Source organism: Plecotus auritus (assembly GCF_963455305.1).
Source record: "Plecotus auritus genome assembly, chromosome: 1".
Taxonomy (NCBI): domain Eukaryota; kingdom Metazoa; phylum Chordata; class Mammalia; order Chiroptera; family Vespertilionidae; genus Plecotus; species Plecotus auritus.
This window is the reverse complement of record NC_137770.1, coordinates 248,550,526-248,573,179: the sequence shown is the minus strand read 5'-3', so window position 1 is coordinate 248,573,179 and position 22,654 is coordinate 248,550,526. Positions and strand designations below refer to the sequence as shown.

Below are 22,654 nucleotides of genomic sequence, written 5' to 3'. Positions count from 1 at the left end.
GGGAGCCAGCGCATGCGCCGTCGGCGACAAGCGAGCGCGGCGCCCCTTGGCGGCCAGAGGGAGCGGTGCGCGCCCGCAGGGTGTACGTGTGACGTCACCGTGCGCGCACGAGGTCCGGGCTGCGCGGGGGCTGCGCGTGCGCGATGGCGGAGGGTGAGCGGGGCGGGCGACTGCGCGGGACCCAGTGAGTGAGCAGCTCGCCTCCCTGACGCTCGGGCTCAGCGAGCGCACGAGGCGGCCCGCACGCCGTGGGTCCGAAATTAAGTCTTAAGTCAGGCTCGCAGAGTGCGGTCAGCCACTGCCCTGGACCCCCCCGGGCCCCTCTCCTCCACCGCAGGTCGCTTGGAGCTGATGTTTGTTCCAGAAAATCTGAGCGGCCGGGTTGGGGCGGTCCGGGACTGAGCGTCCCCTGGCCGCCCGGGCAGGTGGCTGAGCCCCGCACTGTGGCCTCGGGGCCCCTTCCAGCGTCCAGCCTGCGCGGGTGCCTCCCCACCACCCCCGGGCCAGGCTCCCGGGAGGAGTCCCCCTGCAGGGCCCGCTCCCTGGGTCTCCCCGCTCCTGCCCTCGGGACCTGCAGTCCAAGGTCCACCTGAACCTGGGCCTCAGGGGCCTCTGGGTGGAAGCCACGGTCACCCCCGCGGGGTCCCTTCCCCTCCCGCTGCGCCCCCTCGCCCCTGGGAGCAGCCCTGTTTCCCCAGCTTTGTGGGCAGCGCCTCTGAGAACACCGCCAGGCAGACCCAGGTGTGCAAGGGGCTGCCCAGACTCCCACACCGACCCCCCACCCCCGTGCTGGCGCATGGTTCCCATGGCAACTGGCTGGCCCGCCCCGGCCACCCGAGCATTCTGCTGCCTCCCCCCGCGCCTTTTGGAGAAGCTCCCTGAGAGCCAGGGCTTGGGGCCAGGAGGGTCGGCTCTGCTGGCTGCGGTGGCAGGGACAGGGGGGAAGCCCACTCCTTACTCCTCACCAAACCCAGGCTTTCGGAAGAGACCTGAACTGCACAAAGGGAAGGGAATGCGGGGCACGAGGCTCGGACACCAGTAAATCTAATCAGTGCATCTGGGAGGGAGGCGGGGAGGGACCCCTTCCAGGGCCCAGCACTCCCTCAGCCGCCTTCTCTGCAGTCCTGGCCCGGGGGTCCGGGCTGGAAAGTCCCTGTGCTTTTTCCAGGCTGGGGAGGCTGGAGGCGGGCCCTACAGGCCCTCTCCTGGGTGCAGGCCTCCACCCTCAGGGCTCCCGGAGGAGATAGAAGGCTCACGGACCCTACAAGGTACAGGATAAACTCCCTGTGCCCACAGGCCGTGCCCACTGAGTGCCCACACTCAAGCACATGCGTTCTTTCCCCAGAGCAGTTGGGCGGTGACCTCAGGTGACAACCGTCTTCACCCTTCCCTGATTTTAAAATAAACCAGGCTCCTCAGCAACTCCTGCTTCCAGAGTCAAAAATAAGTGTGGGGGGAAGGTGGGGCAGAGAGCAGGTGGGGCCACACACCAGCGCTCCCGCGGGGTGGGGTGGTGCCCCAGAGGCACACAGGCAGACCCCTGGAGCCCGTACACCTACCTTGGCCAGGGCCTTTCCTGGGGTGGGTGGTGGGGGTCCCACCTGGCTCAAGGCACCAGGATGGCCTGCTGCGTCCCTGCACCTGTCAGGGCCAGCTGTCCATGCCGGATCCCGAGATTCTCCCGGGAACCAGGCTGCAAGGCTATCTTTAGTGCTGTGCTCAGAGCCTGGCCGGCCCAGGAGCACCCCTGGGGGCTCTGCTGGCCCACTGCCTCCCCTGCTGGGCCTGTGAGCACAGAATTCAGATGCCTCCCCCCTGGGTATGGCCCTCCCCACTCCTGCAGCCTGGCCTGAGGTCCCTCCAGGCCCAGCCAACCCCACCCAGCTGGGGACAGTGGAGCCCCTGTTTGAGGTGCAGTCCAGGCCCACGTCTCCCACATCCTCTGGTGTCCTCTGGGAAGAGCCCCTGAAAGTCCCCACCCCCCCGCATCCCTGCGGGTGGGCCGCGCCTCCCCTGGTTCCTCGGGGTGCCTGTGGTCCCACCTTCGCTCCGTGTGCCCTGCTACAGCTGCAGCGGAGGCAAGGGTTCAGAGAGGTGCCAGGAACACCCACCCAGCTATTGTGGCTGCACAGACCCCGCAATGCGCTCATCCCTGCACACCCAGGGCTGGGGACCAGGACATCAGCCTCTGACCTTATGCTAACGGACACCCACGGTCCTGGCATGTGGGAAGACCAGGTAAGTGCCGGCCCAGCCCGCCCACCTAGCCCTCCCTCTCCTCTGTGAACCCAAGGTGGGGACGGCAGTGGTGGCTCCAGCACCTGCCACCTCTCTGCCTCTAAGGCAGGGAAGTGAGGGCACACGAACTATATGTGGGAGATGCTTGGTGACCAGCCACTGGGTCCACATACAGGGACCCGGGAGGTGCACAGGATAGCGGGGCTCCTGGGGGGAGTTGTCGGGAGGGGCCTGGGAGACTGGGGCCCTGCTGGGCAGGGCAGGAGGGGGCATCTGAGTCACTGCTGACTGCCAAGCTCACTCGGCAGTTGTCCGGTCCCCGGGGGGCCCGAGCCTATCCTTATAGGGAGTGACAGGCCGAGTGCGAGCTGTCCTGGGGGAGTGGGCAGGAGCTTAAGACGGACGACCCGACAGGGAGGGCACAGACCATCGCACCAGCGGACCTGGCATGGTGAGTGTGCACAGGCAGGCAGCTGGGCAGGGGAGCACGAGAGCTCTCTCGAGTGTGACCGTGTGAGGGTGTGCACACAAGGTGAGTGTGTGCACAGGTATTGGCGGCTGGGCATGGGGGGATCTGTGCCCTGTGGCTGCCCAGTAACAGTCTGGGGCTGGAAGACGGGTCTTGGCTGTTGCCGTAGCGGGGTACCCAGAGCAAACCCATCTACCGCTGGCCACCTGCACAGTCCACTGGCTCCTTGGACCCCCAGCCAGCTCCTGGCTGGACTGCAGACGGAGCAGGGCCAAGTTCAAGGTGAGCCTTCTCGGGGCTCCCATGCTCACCAGCACCTGAAGTTGCCCAGCCTGTGGACCCAGACTCCGGCCACTACGGTCTGGTCTGCCATTCCTCTGCATTAAGTCCCCCAAAGGCCTGGCCCGGAGCCTCAGCCTGTGTTCTCATTCAGGCCAGCAGGAAGACCAAGAAGAAGGAGGGGGGGGCCCTCCGGGCGCAGAGGGCGTCCTCCAACGTCTTCTCCAACTTTGAGCAGACGCAGATCCAGGAGTTCAAGGAGGTGAGGCTCTGCTCGTGTAGGAGAGGTCCCCCCCCCCCCCGCCCAGCTCCTACCCAGGGGCCGCAGGTTGCCAGGAGACCCCGTGGGGGCCTTGCCTAGGGCAGTCAGAGTGGGCACCGGGCCTCACTGGGCGGCCTCCTTCCAGGCCTTCACACTGATGGATCAGAACCGAGACGGCTTCATCGACAAGGAGGACCTGAAGGACACCTACGCCTCCCTGGGTGGGTGCTGGGCAGAGCTCCACCCCAGGCCCCTGCCCTCAGCCTTCAAGTCTGGTCTGACACCTACAGGCTGCAAGGAGGGGGGCCAGGCTGCGGAGAAATTCCCCTTTGCATTGCAAGGGCTGGCAGGGGTGTGGCAGGGCACAGGGAGGCGGACCGCCAAGGCGGGGGGGTCCAGGGAGGGACACCACTGCCCAGGATGGGGTGAGAGCTAGAGGCAGGTCCTGCTCCCCGCCCTCCCCATCGGGGGACACACTTTTCCCAGCCTGAGTCGTCCTGCCCGCAGCCCAGGGAGGGCGGGCTGCTTCTACCTGCAGGGATTCCCGCACCTGCCTTCCCCTGGGTCCCCTCATGCCCAGGTGAGGCCACAGGCCTTCCCAGCACCATGGGGCCTCCCCCCCCGTCCTCAGCAGCCCACCTTCCCGGGTTCAGGGTTCGGGGTTCTAACATGCAGAACCTGCACCCACCAGCCTGGGCCAGGAGTCCCCCATTTGCTGGTCTCCCTCCCCACTTTGTCCACGGGCACCTGCCGGCGGGCGGGGGGCGGGGGGACAGTGCATGCATCAGCAAGGGCGGCTGCCCCCGTGACCTTGTGTTTGCACAGGCAAGACCAACGTGAAGGACGAGGAGCTGGACGCCATGCTGCAGGAGGCCTCGGGGCCCATCAACTTCACCACCTTCCTCAACATGTTCGGGGAGAAGCTGACTGGTGAGCCTCGGGCAGTTCATTCAGAAATCCAGACGTTGCACATGAAATCAGATCCCTTGCAACAGCCAGGAGCCAGCATTCTGGGACCCAAATGTGTGGCCCCCACATCTTCCCTAACCCCTCACCGCCCCCCGCCCCCCGCCCCCCGCCCAGCTGGGAGCTCCACCCTCAGCCCCAGCCCTGCCTCCTGCTGGCCACTGGTGGCCCCTGTCCCCTCACTGAGTGCTGCCCAGGCTCTGGGCCTAGGCGGGCCGTGAGGGCCAGAGAGGAGCCCCCAGGCCAGGAGCTGCCCGTGCCCCAGGCTGTCGGGAGCAGGGGCCTTCGGGCTGAGGGCAGAGTGGGGGGCCAGGGTGGAGCAGGACCGGAGCCTCTGTGGCAGGTACGGATGCCGAGGAGACCATCCTGAACGCCTTCAAGATGCTGGACCCCGAGGGCAAAGGCAGCATCAACAAGGACTAGTGAGTGTGGCCGCAGGGTCTGAGGGGCACCAAGCCCACCCCACCCCACCAGCTTCCCCGAGGTCCTGAGTCCTCCACGGCATCCGATGGCTAAACCAGTCCTGCCCACACGCCCGGCACTGGGTCTGGGGCTCCCTGGGCCAAGCCCTGGGAACAGGCTGGTCTGGGTGCCTGGCATTTTTTTTTTTAATATATTTTATTGATTTTCCACAGAGAGGAAGGGAGAGGGATAGAGAGTTAGAAACATCGATGAGAGAGAAACATCGATCAGCTGCCTCCTGCACACCCCCCACTGGGGACATGCCCGCAACCAAGGCACATGCCCTTGACCGGAATCGAACCTGGGACCTTTTAGTCCGCAGGCCGACGCTCTATCCACTGAGCCAAACCGGTCTTGGCAGGGTGCCTGGCATTTGCCTCCCATCGCCCCCAGTCTCTGTCCCCATCACAGCCCCCCTCACTGTTCAGCTGTCCGGTGCTGACCCCTTCTTTTTTTAAAAAATATATTTTTATTGATGTCAGAGAGGAAGGGAAAGGGAGGGAGAGATAGAAACATCAATGATGAGAGGGAATCATTGATGGCCCGCCTCCTGCACGGGGATCAAGCCCACAACCCCAGCATGTGCCCTTGACCGGGATTGAACCCAGGGCCCTTCGGTCCGCAGGCTGACTCTATCCATGAGCCACACCGGCCAGGCTGACCCTTCCTTCAGAGCAGCCTAACCCGGTGCCTCCCTCCTTGTCCTCAGCATCAAGCGGCTGCTCATGTCCCAGGCGGACAAGATGACTACAGAGGAGGTCTGGCCCTGGGCCCCACTCCTCCTCCCCCACAGCCCTGGGGACCCCAGGGCTTGGCTGGGGGTGGGCCCTGGCCCTGAGAGGCTGGAGGGTTGGTGTGGGTGGGACACCCACCGGCTGAGCCCCAGCCTCCCTCATTCCCACAAGCACAGAAACAAGCCCAGAGCAGGTTGGAGGTGGGGACCTGTCACCCTCGGGCTGCACCCCTTGGGACCCACTTGCTCTGCCCTCCTGCAGGGCCTGACACCCACCACCCTGCCCACAGGTCGACCAGATGTTGCAATTTGCCAAGATCGACGCTGCAGGCAACCTGGACTACAAGGCGCTGAGCTATGTGCTCACCCATGGGGAGGAGAAGGAGGAGTGAGGGGTGCCCCCACCCCACCCCCACTGGTGTGGCCAGTTCAATAAACCTGAACCCACCAACCTGCCTGCAGGTGTCTGTGGGGAGGGTTCGTGTCCACCTGGGGCAGGAGGGCCTGGGGGGCATCGGCCTGTGGGACCCTCCATCTGCTCCCCGTGAGCCGTGCCCCCTGCCCTGCACCTGCACCTGCACCGTGCCTGCTGCAGTCCTCGTGCCCCTGCAGGACCCGCCCGGGCGCAACGGTTGCTGCCCCGGCCTCCTCTCCCGGCTCCTCCCCTCTCCAGGCTGCCTCTCAGCCCCTGCACGTCCAGGGAGCTCTAGGAATGAGCTGCCCCTGCAGTGTCCTTGCCAGGGTCCTGGGGGCGCCCCAGCGGGGCCGGGGGGAGGGCCTGCTGGAGGGGTGCGTGGTCCACGGCCGGGCTCCTGAGGTCCTGGAGGGAGGACTTGGAGCGGGCCTCGGCCTGCAGGCGCCGGTAGGGGGTGTGGAAGAGGAGTACCAGGCAGCAGCTCAGGAGGGTACACAGGCCGGCCATCGTCAGCATGGACACTGGGGGGACACAGCAGCCAGCCTGAGGCCTGGCCATGGAGCCAGCAGAGCACAGCTGACCCCACTGAGCACAACCACAGTGACCAGGGTCACATCCCGTCCCAGCCCCCTGCCCCAAGAGCAGGTCACAGACGCTGTCGCTGGCACAGTCTCAGGGCCCGGTGCAACACCCCACCTCTCTGTGCCATCTGCACTCTGTCTCTCTGTCTGTCTGTCTCTGTGTTTCTCCTCTCTCTCTGCCTCCCACCCTCTCTCTCATCTCTTTTTCTTTTCCTGATCTCATTTTAATCCTCACCTGAGGATATTTTCCCATTGATCTTTAGGGAGAGTGGAAGAGAGAGGGAAAGACAGAGAGAAACATCGATGTGAGAAGAAACACATCGATTGGTTGCTTCCTGCATGCACCCTGACCGGAGAGGAGACTGTGCCTTTGCCTGGAATTGAACCTGGGGCCCTTTGGTCCGCAGGCCAACGCTCTATCCACTAAGCCACACCAACTAGGGCAGGGGTGGGCAAACTTTTTGACTCGAGGGCCACAATGGGTTCTTAAACTGGACCGGAGGGCCGGAACAAAAGCATGGATGGAGTGTTTGTGTGAACTAATATAAATTCAAAGTAAAGGAGCAGAGGGGAGAGCAAGAGAACCGGATAGAACAGCCGGATCCAGCCCGCAGGCCGTAGTTTGCCCACGGCTGGACTAGGGCTTCCTGATCTCATGTTCACACGACTCACACTGGGTACAGGGCTGCTCCCATCATGCTGAGCTGAGTTCTGTCTATTGCCCTCTGACCCCATCCTGCCCCTGCCCAGTGGGTGCCCAGCACCCACCCACCATGGAAAGCAAAAGAGCCCATGGAGGGAGGTTCCCAGGGCTGGTGCAGGTGGAGGCCCAGGCCCTGCCCTCTTCGCCTGCGTTACGGGGGCTCCCGTGGGCTGAGACACTCACCCTTCCAGTCCAGGGGGTCCTGGCCGCTTTGGCAGGTGGAGAAGGATGGGTCCGAGCGGTGCACAGTCAGGGCGGTCAGCAGCACCATGATGAGCACCCCCTCGGCCTGCCTGGACAGCCACGAGGCCCTCAGCCGCGCCCAACACGGCTCCCTGCCCCCCACAGTGCCAGATGCCCGTCAGTGTGGCCCCAGCCCAGGCCTGCACACAGCAGGCACATACTCACCCCACCACGAAGACCAGGCCGGCGGCCGCGCCCTCACCCACGGGGAAGGAGCACTCCACGGCTAGCTCCATGGCAATGGGTGCCACCGAGAAGCCAAAGAGCCCGAGCAGGGAGCAGACGGCGGCCAGCGCGACTGTCTGTCCCCGCAGCTGGGACACCTGGGCAGCAAGCACGTGGGAGGCGCAGTCAGACACCCCAGCCCGGGACGCCGGCCTGGCAGGCCCGCACGGGCTCCAGCTGGCTGAGTGGGACAGTGGCTGAGTAGGCTGTGCCCAGCGGGCAGGGCCTAGATGCCTGTCTGGTTGGGCTGCCAGCTGCCCAAGCCAGGAGCACCCATTCTCCCCGTGGGGTGGTCTCGGCTGCGGGGACACTCACCAGGGCAAAGGCCACACAGACCAAAGAGGTCAGACAGAAGCCGATCTTGATGGCTTCCGTGAAGCGCTTGGTCCGGTCCACATACAGGCCGAGAGCCAGCGCCCCCAGGATCCCAAACACGATGAAGAGGGCCCCACAGAGGCCTGCGAACTCCTGGAGGAGAGGCCGGGCACCGGCATCAGGCACCCTCAGGACAGGCGCCTCCCCAGGGAGCCCACGGCGGGTCCCTGAGCCGTGCTGAGGCCCCCTGCACCACCGGCTGTGCACGCCCCCACACGGCCCCACCCCAACCCGCACACACAGTCCCCCCTTCCACGGCTCCATGGCCCCAGCCCACCGCCGGTGACCTGCTTGGCACCAACCCCTCACTCACAGCATCTCAATAGTGCCCGCAACAGGAGGTCCCTGCCCTGATGTGGAAACCAGGGCTTGGGGAGGTCACTCCACGGCCACACGCAGGAGCCGCAGAGGCAAACAGCCTTTGGGGTGACAGGTTCCCACAGCCCCGTCCTAGTATGGGCTCCCCACCCCCCGCAGGGCGGACACTCACGTTGGAGTAGCCGTTCACGCAGAGGACCTGCTCCAGGAGGGCCGAGAAGCTGGAGAAGATGCCGACGCCACCCCCGAAGCACACGGCCAGGACGACGTAGGCCTTGTTCCTCACGAGCTGAGGGCAGGGCACTCAGTCAGGAGCCCAGCAGGACAGGCAGGGGCTCCCACGGGCCCAGCCCCCACCCCCGGCCTCTCCCTGCCCCAGGCCTTCTCCAGCCCCAGAGCCCACAAAACCAACCAGCTTCAGCCCGTCCAGGAACTTCTCCGAGTTGGAGTGGGCAGCCCCCGCGGAGGGCGGGGTGGGGGGCACACTCTCCCAGAGGCAGGCGGTGGCCAGCAGGCAGGCGAGGCCGGCAGGGATGATGTAGACGCCCAGCTGGGGAGGGGAGTGCACGCAGCACATGTGTATGCAGGTACACGCGTGTGCAGGTACACGCAGGCCCCGCAGACACATGCACTGCACAGGCCCCTCGGGGGTGCCGCTCGGGCTCCCTGGGTGGTGTGGGCAAGGGCGAGCCCGGGCTGGGGGGCCTGCCCGTCCGGCTGCCCCGCACCCGCAGTGTTGGCAGTGTTGCTCTGAGGGCACTGCCCCGTGTGGCTACCAGGTGGGGCAGGTGCACACTCTCGAAGACGTGTGGACACACTTGTGCACACGAGAGCCAAACACTCATGCACGCACACATCACAAATAAACACACATCACACACACACAAACGTGCATGTGTGTACCACACAAACATACACGTGTGCACACACCACGCAAATACGTGTGCGCACCACATAAATGTACATGTGTGTGCATGCACCACACAAACACAAGCGTGAGCACCACACAAACATATACACACCACACAAATAAACGTGCATGTGCATGCACACCACAAACACACACCACATACACACGTGTGTGCGCACCACACAAACATACACATGCATGCGTAGCACCCATATACACACGTATGTGGGTGCACCCCGCGAGCCCCCTCACCATTATGGGGATGTCATCCTCCTTCTTCACCAGAGCAGGAGACAACACGTTGGCCAGGAGGATGCCCAAGGGGTTTGCTGGATGGATGGATGGATGGATGGACAGAGACACACGTCAGGTCCACTGTGGCCTGGCCTGGGCCCCAGCCCACAGGGGAGCCCTCCGTCTCCAAGACCTGGGAGCGCAGAGGGGCCAGGATCCACTCACTGAGCCAGAGGAGACGTCGGCCTCACCCCTCAACTCACCCATGGTGCCGACCATGTTGGCCGTGGCCCGCTGGTGCTCAGGAAACCACAACGCAGCCAGCTTGGCCGGAGAGAAGATGACCAGGGTCTGGGCCAGGGCACAGAGGCTCTGGCCACCCATGAGGAAGGCAAATGGGGCCTGGATCCAAAACATCATGGAGGGCAGGCTACGGAGCACGCTCCCGGCAAAGTTCAGCCACGCACACAGGATGGTCTGCAGGGAGCGGTCAGGAGCTCTGCCTGGGGACTCTGGTCTGGGAGGGGCAATGGCCTCCCAGCCCTTGGGGCCCCGCCCCGTCCCACAGCAGCCCTGATAGGGGTCTAACTCACTGCCCAGCGGAGCCCCACTGAGTCCAGAATCCAGATGGCCACCAGGCCGGACGGGATGGCCACCACCAGGTAGACCAGCGAGAGCCAGTTGACCTGCTCGGTGGACAGGAGGAAGTGTTGGGCGATGGTGTCTGCCACGGGCGCGAAGCTGAGCCACAGCTGCAGGGCACAGGCTGGCGTCAGCCCAGGGGCGGGCACCACAGGCACCACGGCCCCGCCTTCCTGGGCTGGCCGGCCAGCCTGAGTAAGTGTCCAGCAGTCCCGTGATGGCCAGGGTCTTCTCCTGGTCACCCGAGGAAGGCTGCCAGGCGGAGGGTCAGACAGCGCGCCTGGACTGTGGACAGCGCTCCCCTTGCAGGCGTGTCCTACAGGAAGAAGGCGGCCAACAGCCTGCCCAGAGCTGCAGGATGATGGGCCCTGCCGGGCTAACCCTGCCAGGAGGCTGGAGTGCTGTCGGGGGGAGGTGCACTGTGCGGCAGGCAGGCGCCGGGCATGGCTGGACCACGGAAGCTGGAAGAGGCACTGGGATGGCGGAGCCAGTAGCCCTGGCCCCCGGTGCATGGACAGACCGGGAAGGGGAGCACGTTTGGGGCGACCCTTGGTGTCCAGGTGGACGGGGAAGGAGGCAGGGTGGGAAGAGCTGTGGACGGCCCAGGGGAAGAGACGGTGGCGGGGTACTGGGCTGGGGACAGAAGACAGCCCAGAAGGCACCTCCGCCTGAATGCACACTGCGTCGCAGGAAACACCTGGATGTGGGGGCCTGCCCAAGGCCAGCCCCCCACCTCCCCTGCAGGAGATGGGGTGTTTGGGAGGGAGAGCCTCCAAGCAGGAGACGCTCCCGCTGTAGGCACTAACTCTCGCTGGGACTCCACTCAGCAGACCTCCAGCAAACAGTGAGTGCGGCCGGAGGGGTTGGGAGGGGGGGACTTCCTGGAGGAGGTGACCAGCCACCTGGCCCCTGAGGGGGGAGGGGCCCTGCAGGAGGGAGGAGGGAGGTGGGCCAGGATGGATCCAGGAGAGGTGTCACAAACCCAAGCTCACAGTCCTCCCGTCAGAGAGAACCCAGGAGCTGTCTCCAGGGTCAGAGCCACAGGCAGGGACCCAACTTCCTGAGATTTCTGACCGCAGACCCTCACATGACTGAGGTTCTGCAACAGCTGCCTTTTCTTCTTCTTTTTAAAAGTATCTTTATTGATTTCAGAGAGGCAGGAAGAGAGAGAGATAGAAACATCCATGGTAAGAGAGAATCATTGATTGGCTGCCTCCTGCACACCCCACACTGGGGATCAAGCCTGCAGCCCCCGGCATGTGCCTTGACCATGACCTCCTGGTTCAGAGGTCAACACTCAACCACTGAGCCATGCCAGCCGGGCCTTTTCTTCCTCTTTTAAAGGCCAGAGTAGGGGACGGATCTCTAGGTTCAGAGAGTCCCAGGCGGGCCTGGTTGCCTCCTGCCGGCCTGAGCCAGCAGGGACCACATGGCATACTCTCCAGACCCGTCCGGCCAAGCAGAGCCCATCCCTCGCTGGCCTCACCCTCATCTCCCTCCCCCCCAGAGCTTGTGGCCGGCAGAGCAGACCCGTCCCGCTGCCCCCGTCCCGCTGCCGTCCCCCTGCCGTCCTGCTGCCATCGGTTGCTTTGGCTTCGAGTTACAGGATCACATGGAGGCCCCATGTGGGCAGCCTGTGGGCAGACCGGCAGCCGGCCCACGAAGGGTCAGGTGTGGGCTCAGGACAGGCCTCCCCAAGACGCGCCCCTCGGGCAGGAGCTGAAGGCAGACTGCCTCCTCAGGAGAAACACCGCCTCCTAAGGAACTTAGAGCGGCGGCCGCGTCCCCCATGGGTTGTCAGCTTTATGTCCAGTTATCGGCTGGAGAGCAGGGAACACGCCTGTCCCTGGACAGTTACCATCCTGCATTAACACCCCCCCCCCCGACATCCCAGGCGCCTGGCCCCATCTTGGCTCGAAAGCCCTCTGGACCTCACTGATCTGTGGTCTCTGACCCTCGAGTGTGGGTTCCCACAGGCACACCTGTGGTTAAAGGCGGTTATTCATCTTGGTGATCTGTCTCTGTCGTCCGGTTATTGGACCAGCCGGAGAGCCTAGGGTCGCGTTCTTTCTCGGGGCCGCCACCCTCTGCTCAAGTTCAGGGACATGGCGGGGGGGGGGGGGGGTGTCCAACCGGGCAGAGGTGGAGAACAGTTCACTGGCCGAGCTGCCTGCCTGAGACAGGCTGGGGAAAGAGGGGGACAGGCCTCTGGGGAGAGCAACTGGGGGCTCAGGGGTGAGTCTGGGGGAGGAGCAGGCTGGGGGCTGGGCCCCAGGAACTGGCTGAGCCCCTGGCCTAGGAACAAGTGTAGGACAGGTGATGAGGTCACTGGATCCCAGCCGGGGGCTGAGGAGGTCAGGATGGGCAGGCAAGGAAGGCCCTTGAGGGCCCAAGAACTGAATCAGAAACCCAGGAGGGCGTCAGGGCACAGGCGGCAGCGGAAGGGGTCGGGGAGGAGGGGGAGGCCGGTCCAAGGCCCGGCCCACGCGTGGGGTTTCTCAGGGGGAGGGAGGGCGTCGGGAGATGCCGTTTATCTGTCCAGGTTCCTACCCGCCCGCCTCGGGGAACCTCTGCAGACGACCATAGAGCACAGAACCCTACACACGGCACAGCCAGGAGAAGGGGTTCCGGCCCGGCACCCGCGCCCGGTGGTGGCAGGACCCCTGCCCACGCGCGCCCCAGCACCGAGCACCACCGAGCACCGCGGTAGGGACTTCGCGCTGGGTTCCCGCCTGGGGCCCCGAGGCCCCGCCCCCCGGTGCCCCCCAAACTCCCCTCCGCTCCCCGACGCCCCCCTACCGTGGCGTTGGAGCAGCTGAGCAGACTGACCACCAGCAGGAACACCCAGCGGCGCGCGTAGGCGCGGTAGCCCCGCAGCTCGCCCAGGGCCGGCGACGTGGGGGGCCCCGGCGTGTCCCCCGCCAGCCCCGCCATCGCCGGGGGCAGGAGCGGCGCTGGGGTCGGGACCGCCCTTGGAGGAGGAGGGGCCCGGAGCGCGGGGCGGGGGAGCGGGTCAGTCCCGCCGAGGGCAGGAGCCGGGCGCCGCGGGCGCGAAAGGGGCCCGTGGTGAAGCCGACTCCGCCGGGTGTCCAGCGGGGAAGTGTCGGCCACAAGCACTGGGACCCGGTCCCTCCCTCCGGGGGCCAAGCACCGCCTCTGTGGCCCCCGCGGCGGACACGCCCACGTAGGTGGGTGCGCGAGAGGGCGCCCGAGGTCCCAGCATTTCCTGAAAGGGGTGTGGAAAGGTCGTCTCGCCACCCCTCCACCCCGGAGGTCCCAACAGGCCCAGGGAGCAGCCGGGCCCGCCTGCAGGTCGGGGCTGGAGTCCCCGTCACCGAGCGAGGAGCCCCGACTCCCCTTGCCCGGCCCTGCAGGGAGGCCGGGACCCGACGGGCAGCGGGGGCCCGGGCGGGGCAGGAAGGCGTGGCGAGCCTGTCCTGCTGCCCAGGAAGGGGCGGCGCTGAGCCCCGCCCGGGAGGGCCGTGGGCGGGCAGCCTCCCCCGCAGGGTCAGTGTCTGCAGTTCAGCTGAGAAAACACGGGCGGAGGAGGACGTGGTTTCTGTTTGGTTGAGAGGCCTGCGGGCTGGAAGGCAGCGAGGGGGGGTGTCCCCACCCAGTCCATCGGGGATCCCTGGCTCCCCACTGCCCCAGGGGAACTTCCGAGGTCACCTGATGCCCCTGGGGCTGCCAGGAGTGGGCTCGGTGTTCACTGAGTGCTGCGGGGCTCACCCCCTGGGGCCCAACCCCTGGGGCCCACCCCCTGGGGCCCTCTGGCTCAGATTCTGGGCCTCCACCCCGGCCTGGGCCCTTGTGTGGAGCTCACTGCCCAACAAGGCCGCAGGACAGAGGCTAGAGCCAGCCCACAGCGGACCTGGGGACCAAAGCTAGACACATGCTCAGTTAATGACTTCATAGGAAATTGTCCCTGTGCGTAAAGTTAGCAAAATGCACACAGGACTTGAACGCTAAAAATGACACAACAAAAACCTGAAAGACGGAGGCATACCCTGCTCATGGGTCGGCAGCGTCAACGCAGTCACGATGTCAGTTCTCCCAGGTTGACCTGGAGGTCCCACACAATTCCTAGGAGGGGTGTTTGCAGGCACAGACGGGCAGAAACATTGGCAACCACACATCCAACAAAGCACTGCAGCCTCCCAGAGACGGGGAGGCCTCAAAACTCCTCAGGAAGGCCCTGGCTAGCGTGGCTCCGTGGATGGAGTCGGCCTGCGGATGAAAGGGAGAAGGTTCAATTCCCGTCAGGGCACATGCCCAGGTTGCGGACTTGACCCCCGGTAGGGGGCGTGCAGCAGGCAGCCCATCACGGATTCTCTGTCAATCATTGATGTTTCTATTGCTCTCTCCCTCTCCCTTCCTCTCTGAAATCAATATAAAAAAAATCTATTTGGAAAAAACAAAACAAAACACAACTCAGCAGTAAAAACAACAACAACAACAAAGTCCAGTGAGAAAATGGGCAGAAGACATGAAGAATGAAGAGACGTGTCACTGAAGAGAACATGCAGATGGTACTGGTGCGGCGTGGCTGACATCGTTAGCCTTTAGGAAAATGCAAATCAAACCCATGGTAAGACGCCACACACCCTGCAGAATGGCTCCACTAAAAACAGCGACATCAGGTGGCAAGGTCCTGGGTCACTGGGTCACGCGCGCTGCTGATAGGGTTGTAAAATGTGCCCAGCCCGACTGGCATGCTCAGTGGCTGAGCACTGACCTAGGAACCGGGAGGTCACGGTTCGATTCTGGTCAGGGCACATGCCCAGGTTGTGGGCTCAATCCCCTGAGTGGGCGTGCAGGAGGGGGATTCCCTCTCATCGTGGATGTTTCTATATCTCCCTCTCCCTTCCTCTCTGAAATCAATGCAAATAGATCTTAAAAGATTTTAAAGGATTGGTAAAACGTTACAGCCACTGTGCAAAATAAAACTTGTAAAACTCACACACTATGGAGAGGACGTTCATTGGGAGACAATAACCTCTTCTACTTTCAGTGAAACTGTTTTATTTAGGTTCTGGACCAGTGTCTTCACCATACGCCCCTAAGTGGTTCACATTTCGAATCCTGGTCGAACGCCGTGCACAGAAGCCTCACCGGAGCCCAGGTCCACGTGCACGCCTTCGGGTCCAGGACACTGTGGCATCTCTTAGTGGTTTTCCCATGAAAAACACCTACATCTTGCTTTTTGATTTATATTTAGTGGCTTGTTTCAAATAACATTCAGCACGCACCATTATGACTAAGTCAGTGTCTATTTCTTCACCTCCTTTCTGCTTAACCAAATGTAGGCTCCTCTCGGCATCGAAACAAGCACCAGGCGAGGCTCTTTCAGGCGAATGTGTCTTCTTCCCTAAACAGTATGTGCTCGAAAGTAAGCAACTGAGAGCCTCACTTTGCCAAGACTGGTGCAAAGGCTACACCTCCTTTGCTGAGGGCAATGTCGGGAGAGAAATACCGCCAGGTGATCTGCCCCAACCTGTTTGTTGCTCATTATCTGCTCTTGTCAAGGGAATGTCAGCTCTGTGGGGGCAGGCCCAGGTGTGTCCACACCTGAACCCTGGAGCGCCGTGGCTGTGCTGAGAATAGCAGTGTAGGGGCGGGTGACCTTTCTGCTTGCACCCCTCCCTGCCCCCTTCGCCCCCCACCGGCCTGCCTGGCAGGTTCTTCGCAGGTGACCCCTCCACCCCCACCTACCCACATCCCTTGCCTAACCTTCCGGACCTGATTCCAGAGACACCCCGCCCTCCAGGAGTGCAGGCCTTCACTCGTGCCTGCTCGAGCCACCTGCCTCCAGGTCGCGGCTGCCGGGAGCCCACACTCACACCACCCGTGGCGGGGAGCTGAGTGGGCAGGGCGGAATCTGGATTCTCAGGCTCCTGGAAGAGGACACGTGACCCCCTCCTTCTCCGAAGAGCAGGCCAGCTCGGGACATGTCCACGGGAAACTGTAGGGGGCTGTCTGAAGAAGACCGCCCTGCTCACTGAGGCCTACACTCCCTGCCAGAGGGAAGCCCTTGGGGTTGCCCCTCTCCTCTCTCTGCCTCCAGTGGGGGGGAGGGGCGCTCACATACACCCTAAGGTGTGGCAACAAGTACCTGGGACCCAGGTTGCTGGCCCCTCCCATCGAGGACCCTGTGCTCTCATCCGTCTCTACTGCTCAGACCCATTGAGCCTGTGAACTCAGAAAAAGCTGGTTTTCTTTTTTTTTTTTTTTTTTTTTTTTTAAATAAATCTTTATTCAGATTATTACAATTATTTCTCCTTTTTTCCCCCATAGTTCCCCTCCAGCCATTTCCCACCCCACCTTCTGCCCTTACCTACCCCCCACTGTCCTCATCCATAGGTGTATGATTTTTGTCCAGTCTCTTTATGAACCCCCCCATACCCCTTTCCCCCTGAGAATTATCAGTCCACTCCCTTTCTATGCCCCTGATTCTATTGTATTCACCAGATTATTCTGTTCCTCAGGTTTTTAGTTCACTTGATTTTTAGGTTCACTTGTTGATAGATATGTATTTGTTGTTCATAATTTTTATCTTTCCTTTTTTCTTCTTCCTCTTCTTTAAGAATACCTTTCAGCATTTCATATAATACTGGTTTGGTGGTGATGAACTCCTTTAGCTTTTTCTTGTCTGTGAAACTCTTTATCTGCCCTTCAATTCTGAATGATAGCTTTGCTGGGTAGAGTAATCTTGGTTGTAGGTTCTTGCTATTCATCACATTGAAAATTTCTTGCCACTCCCGTCTGGCCTGCATAGTTTCCGTTGAAAAGTCAGCTGACAGTCGTATGGGTGCTCCCCTGTAGGTAACTAACTGTTTTTCTCTTGCTGCTTTTAATATTCTCTCTTTGTCTTTTGCTCTTGGCATTTTAATTATGATGTGTCTTGGTGTAGTCCTCTTTGGATTCCTTTTGTTTGGGGTTCTGTGGGCTTCCTGGACTTGTAAGTCTATTTCTTTCACCAGGTGGGGGAAGTTTTCGGTCATTATTTCTTCAAATAGGTTTTCAGTATTTTGCTCTCTCTCTTCTTCTGGCACCCCCATAATTCTGATGTTGGTACGCTTGAAGTTGTCCCAGAGTCTTCTTACATTATCTTCAACTTTTTGGATTTTTTTTTTTGCTTTTTGCTTTTTCGGTTGAGTGTTTTTTGCTTCTTTGTATTTCAATTCTTTGACTTGATTTTTGTGTTCCTCTTGTCTGTTTTTGGGTCTCTGTATAATATTTTTTATTTCAGTCAGTGTATGTTTAATTTCTAGTTGGTCCTTTTTCATCTCTTCGAGGGTCTCGTTATATTTATCGGCCTTTTCTAGGATATTCTTAAAAAGCCTTATAACCGTGGTTTTGAATTCTATATCCAGTCGTTTGTTTTCCTCCATTTCTTTCGTTTGTGATCTGATTCTTAGACGCCGCATTTTCACTGCTTCCCTGAGTTGGTAGATTTGTGTGCTAGGTTTCCAATTTGGCCCAGTGGGTCTGCCTCCCCAGTTAACCTGAGGTGGACACTCTTGGTGCACCCCTTTGTGGACTGTGTGTACAGCCTTGTTGTAATTAAGTCTTTATTGTTGTTGGTATCACTGGGAAGAATTGACCTCCAGGCCAGTTGGCTGTAAGGATCAGCTGTGTCTATGCTGGGAGAAGTCCGGTGCTGGAGACAGCCTTATAGGATTAGACTTGCCAAATTGCAATAGCCTCTGTGCTCAGCTTGGATGGGGTGGAGTCTCAGTCTTGGCTTCCCGTCAGCCTTGCCCTTGCTAGCACGTGTGTGCCTTCAGTCCTCTGCCTTCCCGGCTCCCGATTCTCCGCCCGAGAGTCCAGACTCCCCCCACAAGAGCGTGGGTCTCCGGGGGCTCGCCTGGAACTGGGGTTCACTGCAGTCAGAACTGGGGCTCACTTCAGTCAGAACTGGTGTTCAGTGCCATCAGGAGCCTCTGACTCCCTTCTGCTAGGGAAAGCCTGTGGCAGCCTCCGCAGCCTTTGTGCACACTGGCGCGAGCGGACTTTCAGTCTTCCGCCTTCCCCGGCTCCCGATTCTCCGCCCGAGAGTCCAGACTCCCCCCACAAGAGCGTGGGTCCCCGGGGGCTCGCCTGGAACTGGGGTTCACTGCAGTCAGAACTGGGGCTCACTTCAGTCAGAACTGGGGTTTTGTGCCGTCAGGAGCCTCTCACTCCCTTCCGCTAGGGAAAGCCTGTGGCAGCCTCCCGCAGCCTTTGTGCGCACTGGCGCGAGCGGACTTTCAGTCTTCCGCCTTCCCCGGCTCCCGAGTCTCCGCCCGAGAGTCCAGACTCCCCCCACAAGAGCGTGGGTCCCCGGGGGCTCGCCTGGAACTGGGGTTCACTGCAGTCAGAACTGGGGCTCACTTCAGTCAGAACTGGGGTTTTGTGCCGTCAGGAGCCTCTCACTCCCTTCCGCTAGGGAAAGCCTGTGGCAGCCTCCCGCAGCCTTTGTGCGCACTGGCGCGAGCGGACTTTCAGTCTTCCGCCTTCCCCGGCTCCCGAGTCTCCGCCCGAGAGTCCAGACTCCCCCCACAAGAGCGTGGGTCCCCAGGGGCTCGCCCGGAATAGGTGTTCAGTGCAGTCAGAACTGGGGTTCAATGCGGTCGGGGGCTCCCTTCCCCCTTCCGCCAGAGAAAGCCAGCCAGGCACTCCGCCGCCCTTCCTCTCTGCGTGCACAAAGACCCTTTGCCGTACCTCCAATTCTCTGTGAGCTTTTCTCCTTCCTTCTAGTTGTAGAATTTTCACTCAGTCAGCTTTCCTGCGGTTCTGGATGGTGTCCGTTCTGTCTTTTAGTTGTAGTTTTGAAATTGTTGTGCGAGGCAGCAGTTTAGGTGTTTACCTATGCCGCCATCTTGGTTTCTCCCCTAGAGAAAGCTGGTTTTCTTGTTTTTGTGTATGTGTGCATGTGTGTGTGTGTATGTGTGTGTGTGGTGTGAGATGAGCATGATCTAAGGACTATCTGGAGTACGTGTGTGAGAGAGTGAGGAAGTGGGGAGAGGGGGGTACCTGATGTTGTGCGGGTCCTGACAGTCCCCTGTTTATTCACGTGTCTGGCGTGAGTGGGTAGCTTAGTATGTGTCTGGGGCGTGCTATGTAAGGCTGTCGGGGTTAATGGCATGTGTGATGTGAGATGGGCCTCTGACTTCCGTGTATGTGTGGGTGAAATGGTTACCTAATTCTGTCTGAATGGCAAGGACCTCGCACCTGATTCTTCGGTGCACGTGTGGGAACCCTGTCCGCTGTGTGTGTGTGTCTGGTGTGAGATGAGTGTGTTCCATCAGAAACTGTGACGGGTGCGAGATTTTGCTCCATTGCAAGCAGTCCCCAGAACACACGAGGCCGGGCCAGAGGCAAAGAGCGGCTGTTCTCACAGGGGCAGCCACGCCTGCATCTGGTCCCTCCGGCTCCATCCCCAGGGGTATGCGGTGGCCGTGCCCCTGACATTAGGAAACTCACCCATCCGCCTTCTACAGAGAGAAACCTCCTCTTGACTCTGGATCGTAAGCAAGTGTCCTCCAGGAAGGGGAAGGAGGCGTCCTTTCCCTGTCTACCACGGACCGGACCGTCTGGAGGCAAACACAGTACACGTGGCTGCACGTGACTCTGCTCTGAGGACCGGGAGGGACCTGCAGACACAGACACACAGAGACAGGAGGTCTCCATGGACAATGGCTTCCCGATCAGATCTGGGTTTTCATTTTGTTTTATTTTGTTAACCCTCACCCAAGGACACTTTTCCACTTATCTTTTAGAGAGAGTGCAAGAGAGAGGGAAAGGCAGAGAGAAACATCGATGTGAGAGAAACACATCTATTGGTTGCCTCCTGCATACACCCCAACCAGGGCCCGGACCAGGGAGGAGCCTTCAACCGAGGTACATGCCCTTGACCGGTATTGAACCTGGGGCCCTTTGTTCTGCAGGCTGACGCTCTTTCCACTGAACCAAATCGGCTAGGGCTGGATCTGTTTTTTAAGAATATTTCAAGCCCAGCCGGTGTGGCTCAGTGGTTGAGTAGCAGCTCATGAACCAGAAGGTCATGGTTCAATTCCCTGTCCGGGCACATGCCTGGGTTGTGGGCTCAATCCCCAGTAGGGGGCCCTCAGAAGGCAGCCAATCAATGATTCTCTCTCATCATTGATGTTTCTCTCTCCCCCTCTCCCTTCCTCTCTCTGGAATCAATAAAAACATATTAAAAAATAAAATAATAGCTTTATTGAGATCAAATTCTCATGTCATACAATTCACCCGTTTAATGTGTATGAGTCAGTAGATGTTAATATAGTTGCAAATATGTGCAACCATAACTATGATCAATTCTAAAACATTTCATCGCCCCCTCAAAGAAACCTGTGCCCATTAGCAGCCACGCCCCATTTCCCCCAGCTTTCCAGCACCCCCCCCCTCTGGCTCAGCCCCCCCAATTGCTAATCTGCTCACTGTCTCTTTGGATCTTCGATTGTGGACATTTTATATAAATAGAATCATAATATGTGGTCTTTTGTGCCTGTTTTTTCCCCCTGAGTATGTTTTCAAGGTCCATCCATGTTGTAGCATGTATTAGCACTTCCTTTCTTTTTAAAACAAGTATTTTTTTTTATTGATTTCAGAGAGGGAGAGAGAGATAGAAACATCAATGAGAGAGAATCATTGATCAGCTGCGTCCTGCACACCCCCTACTGGGGACTGAGCCCACAACCCAGGCGTGCGCCCTTGACCAGAATTGAATCCGGACCGGTCAGTCTGCAGGTCCACACTCTATCCCCTGAGCCACACCAGCCAGGGCTGGGCGTATTTCCGTCTCTTTGGCTCTTCCACCTAGGAGTGGAACTGCAGGGTTGTGTACTAACTTTCTGGGGAACTAACACACTGTTTTCCACAGACGCACCGATTACATCTCCCGGCGGTGCTCGAGGTGCCAGCTCTCCGCATCCCTGGCAACACTGGTCTGCCTGTCTTGTTGGTTACAGCCGTCCCAGTGGGTGTCAAGTGGTTTTTCACTGTGGTTTTGATTTGTGTTTCCCTGATGACTATATTGAGCATTTTTCAGGTGCTTGGTGGCCATTTGTATATTTTCTGTAGAGGAATATCTATTCAGATGATTTGTTCATTTCTAAGTTGTCTTTTTATTGTTGAGGAACAGCTTATACGTTATTTATTTTCTGACATATGCTTTATGTATTCTAGGATTTATATCTGGGCTCTCAATTCTAATCCATTCACCCACTTGTCTCTTCTTAGGCCAGCACCACACTGTATTGATTACGGTAGCTTTGTGGTAATTTCTAAAGTCAGGGAATGAGCCGAAACCGGTGTGGCTCAGTGGACAGAGCGTCAGCCTGCAGACTGAAAGGTCCCGGGTTTGATTCCGGTCAAGGGCACGTACCTTGGTTGTGGGCACAACCCCAGTAGGAGGTGTGCAGGAGGCAGCTGATCAATGTTTCTCTCTCGTTGATGTTTCTAACTCTCTATCCCTCTCCCTTCCTCTCTGTAAAATATCAATAAAATATATTTTTAAAAAAAATAAAGTCAGCGAATGGGAGTCCTGCAACTTTGTTCTTCTTTATCAAGATTGTCTGGCTATTCTGGGTCCCTTGAATTTGCATGTGAATTTAGGCTCAGTGTGGCAATTTCTGCAGAGAAACCAACTGGGTTTTCATATGGATTGTGTTGAATTTGTAGATCAAACTGGGGGAAATTAATATCTTAACAATATTGGCTGCAAACATGGTGGTAGATATCTTTCTATTCATTCAGACCTTCTTTAATTTCACTCAACAATGTTTGGTATTTTTCAGAATCTAAGTATTGCACTCTTCTGTTACATATATTTGCAGGGCTGGCTCCCTCTGTGTCCCTTCGGTTCCCATCCACCTCGGCCTCCCCATCCAGCTGCTTCCCTCTGTTATCGTCCCTGCCAGAGTGTGGAGCCCACTGGGATGGAGAAGTCACCATCACTGTTTAAAGCTCCAGGGCGGGGCCTGAGCAAAGGTGGACACACGGACGAGTTGTGGGGTCAGCCCTGCTACCCATCGTCCAGGAGCCAAAGGCAGGGCCCCTGACTAGTGCACAGAGGGCGCTCCGTGCTAGTTGCCAAGGGCAGGAATGCAAGAACGACACCGCCTCCGCCAGAGGAAACCTTGGTCCAGGAGCAGCAGAAATCAGCGTGAGCTGCGTGCAGGGTCCCAGGCCCCGCAAGGCCCCGCAAGGCCCCGCGGCTGCTGTCCCAGCGCCCACCAGGCTCCTCCGGGCGGCCTCTGCTACCCCGCCCCCGCAAAGCCCTATCTCCACACGGCCCCGCCCATGCCCCGCCCCTTCCAGGCCCCGCCTCCGCCAGGCTCCGCCTCCGCCAGCCCCATTCCAAAGTCCCGCCTCCGCTAGAACTCCGCCCCGTTCCGCCTCCACAAAGCCCCACCTACGCCCAGGCCACGCCCCTTCCAGACCCCGCCTCCGGCCTCACCTCCCCGACCTCTTGCGGGTCACACGTGCCCAGGGAGTCCTCCGCAGAGCCCCGCCCCATGCTCCCTCCGGACACGCCCCCTCCGACCCCGCCCACAGTCTGACCACGTCCCCGCCCACGCCCGGCCCCTAGC

At 60.1% G+C, this 22,654-nt stretch overlaps 2 protein-coding genes across 8 annotated transcripts; one reads left to right on the top strand and one right to left on the bottom strand.

Moving 5' to 3' along the window:
- Nucleotides 1-2: 2 nt before the first annotated feature.
- MYL5 (myosin light chain 5) lies at nucleotides 3-5,859 on the top strand (the record flags this gene model as incomplete). 4 transcript variants are annotated; one of them, XM_080687903.1, is made up of 8 exons in its annotated part: nucleotides 3-153; nucleotides 2,068-2,238; nucleotides 3,141-3,248; nucleotides 3,394-3,469; nucleotides 4,074-4,178; nucleotides 4,558-4,636; nucleotides 5,386-5,434; nucleotides 5,700-5,859. In XM_080687903.1, the coding sequence occupies exons 1-8, from the start codon at nucleotides 13-15 to the stop codon at nucleotides 5,799-5,801; spliced, it is 831 nt and encodes a 276-aa protein (XP_080544029.1). In that variant the 5' UTR covers nucleotides 3-12. The 4 variants fall into 4 exon arrangements, with proteins under 4 accessions (XP_080544029.1, XP_080544030.1, XP_080544031.1 ...); XM_080687904.1 differs by having other exon boundaries at nucleotides 135-184; nucleotides 5,700-5,858; XM_080687905.1 differs by having other exon boundaries at nucleotides 139-741; nucleotides 5,700-5,858.
- On the bottom strand, nucleotides 5,133-13,448 carry SLC49A3 (solute carrier family 49 member 3). 4 transcript variants are annotated; one of them, XM_080687872.1, is made up of 10 exons: nucleotides 12,855-13,448; nucleotides 10,007-10,165; nucleotides 9,677-9,890; nucleotides 9,432-9,508; nucleotides 8,682-8,819; nucleotides 8,442-8,558; nucleotides 7,892-8,044; nucleotides 7,517-7,674; nucleotides 7,292-7,401; nucleotides 5,133-6,345 (listed from the first exon to the last, which is right to left on the bottom strand). In XM_080687872.1, the coding sequence occupies exons 1-10, from the start codon at nucleotides 12,987-12,989 to the stop codon at nucleotides 6,116-6,118; spliced, it is 1,491 nt and encodes a 496-aa protein (XP_080543998.1). In that variant the 5' UTR covers nucleotides 12,990-13,448; the 3' UTR covers nucleotides 5,133-6,115. The 4 variants fall into 4 exon arrangements, 3 of the variants coding, with proteins under 3 accessions (XP_080543998.1, XP_080543996.1, XP_080543997.1); XM_080687870.1 differs by lacking the exon at nucleotides 12,855-13,448 and having other exon boundaries at nucleotides 10,007-10,679; XM_080687871.1 differs by lacking the exon at nucleotides 12,855-13,448 and having other exon boundaries at nucleotides 9,677-9,815; nucleotides 10,007-10,679.
- Nucleotides 13,449-22,654: the final 9,206 nt, after the last annotated feature.

Excerpts from the sequence above, each read along its gene's own strand:
- SLC49A3 (XM_080687870.1), bottom strand. The coding sequence starts at position 10,567 with ATGCACCGGGGGCCAGGGCTACTGGCTCCGCCATCCCAGTGCCTCTTC. Across the intron at positions 8,045-8,441 it reads GCGTGAACGGCTACTCCAAC|GAGTTCGCAGGCCTCTGTGG; the intron begins GTGAGTGTCCGC and ends CCTCTCCTCCAG. Across the intron at positions 7,402-7,516 it reads GGCCTGGTCTTCGTGGTGGG|GCAGGCCGAGGGGGTGCTCA; the intron begins GTGAGTATGTGC and ends GTGGCTGTCCAG.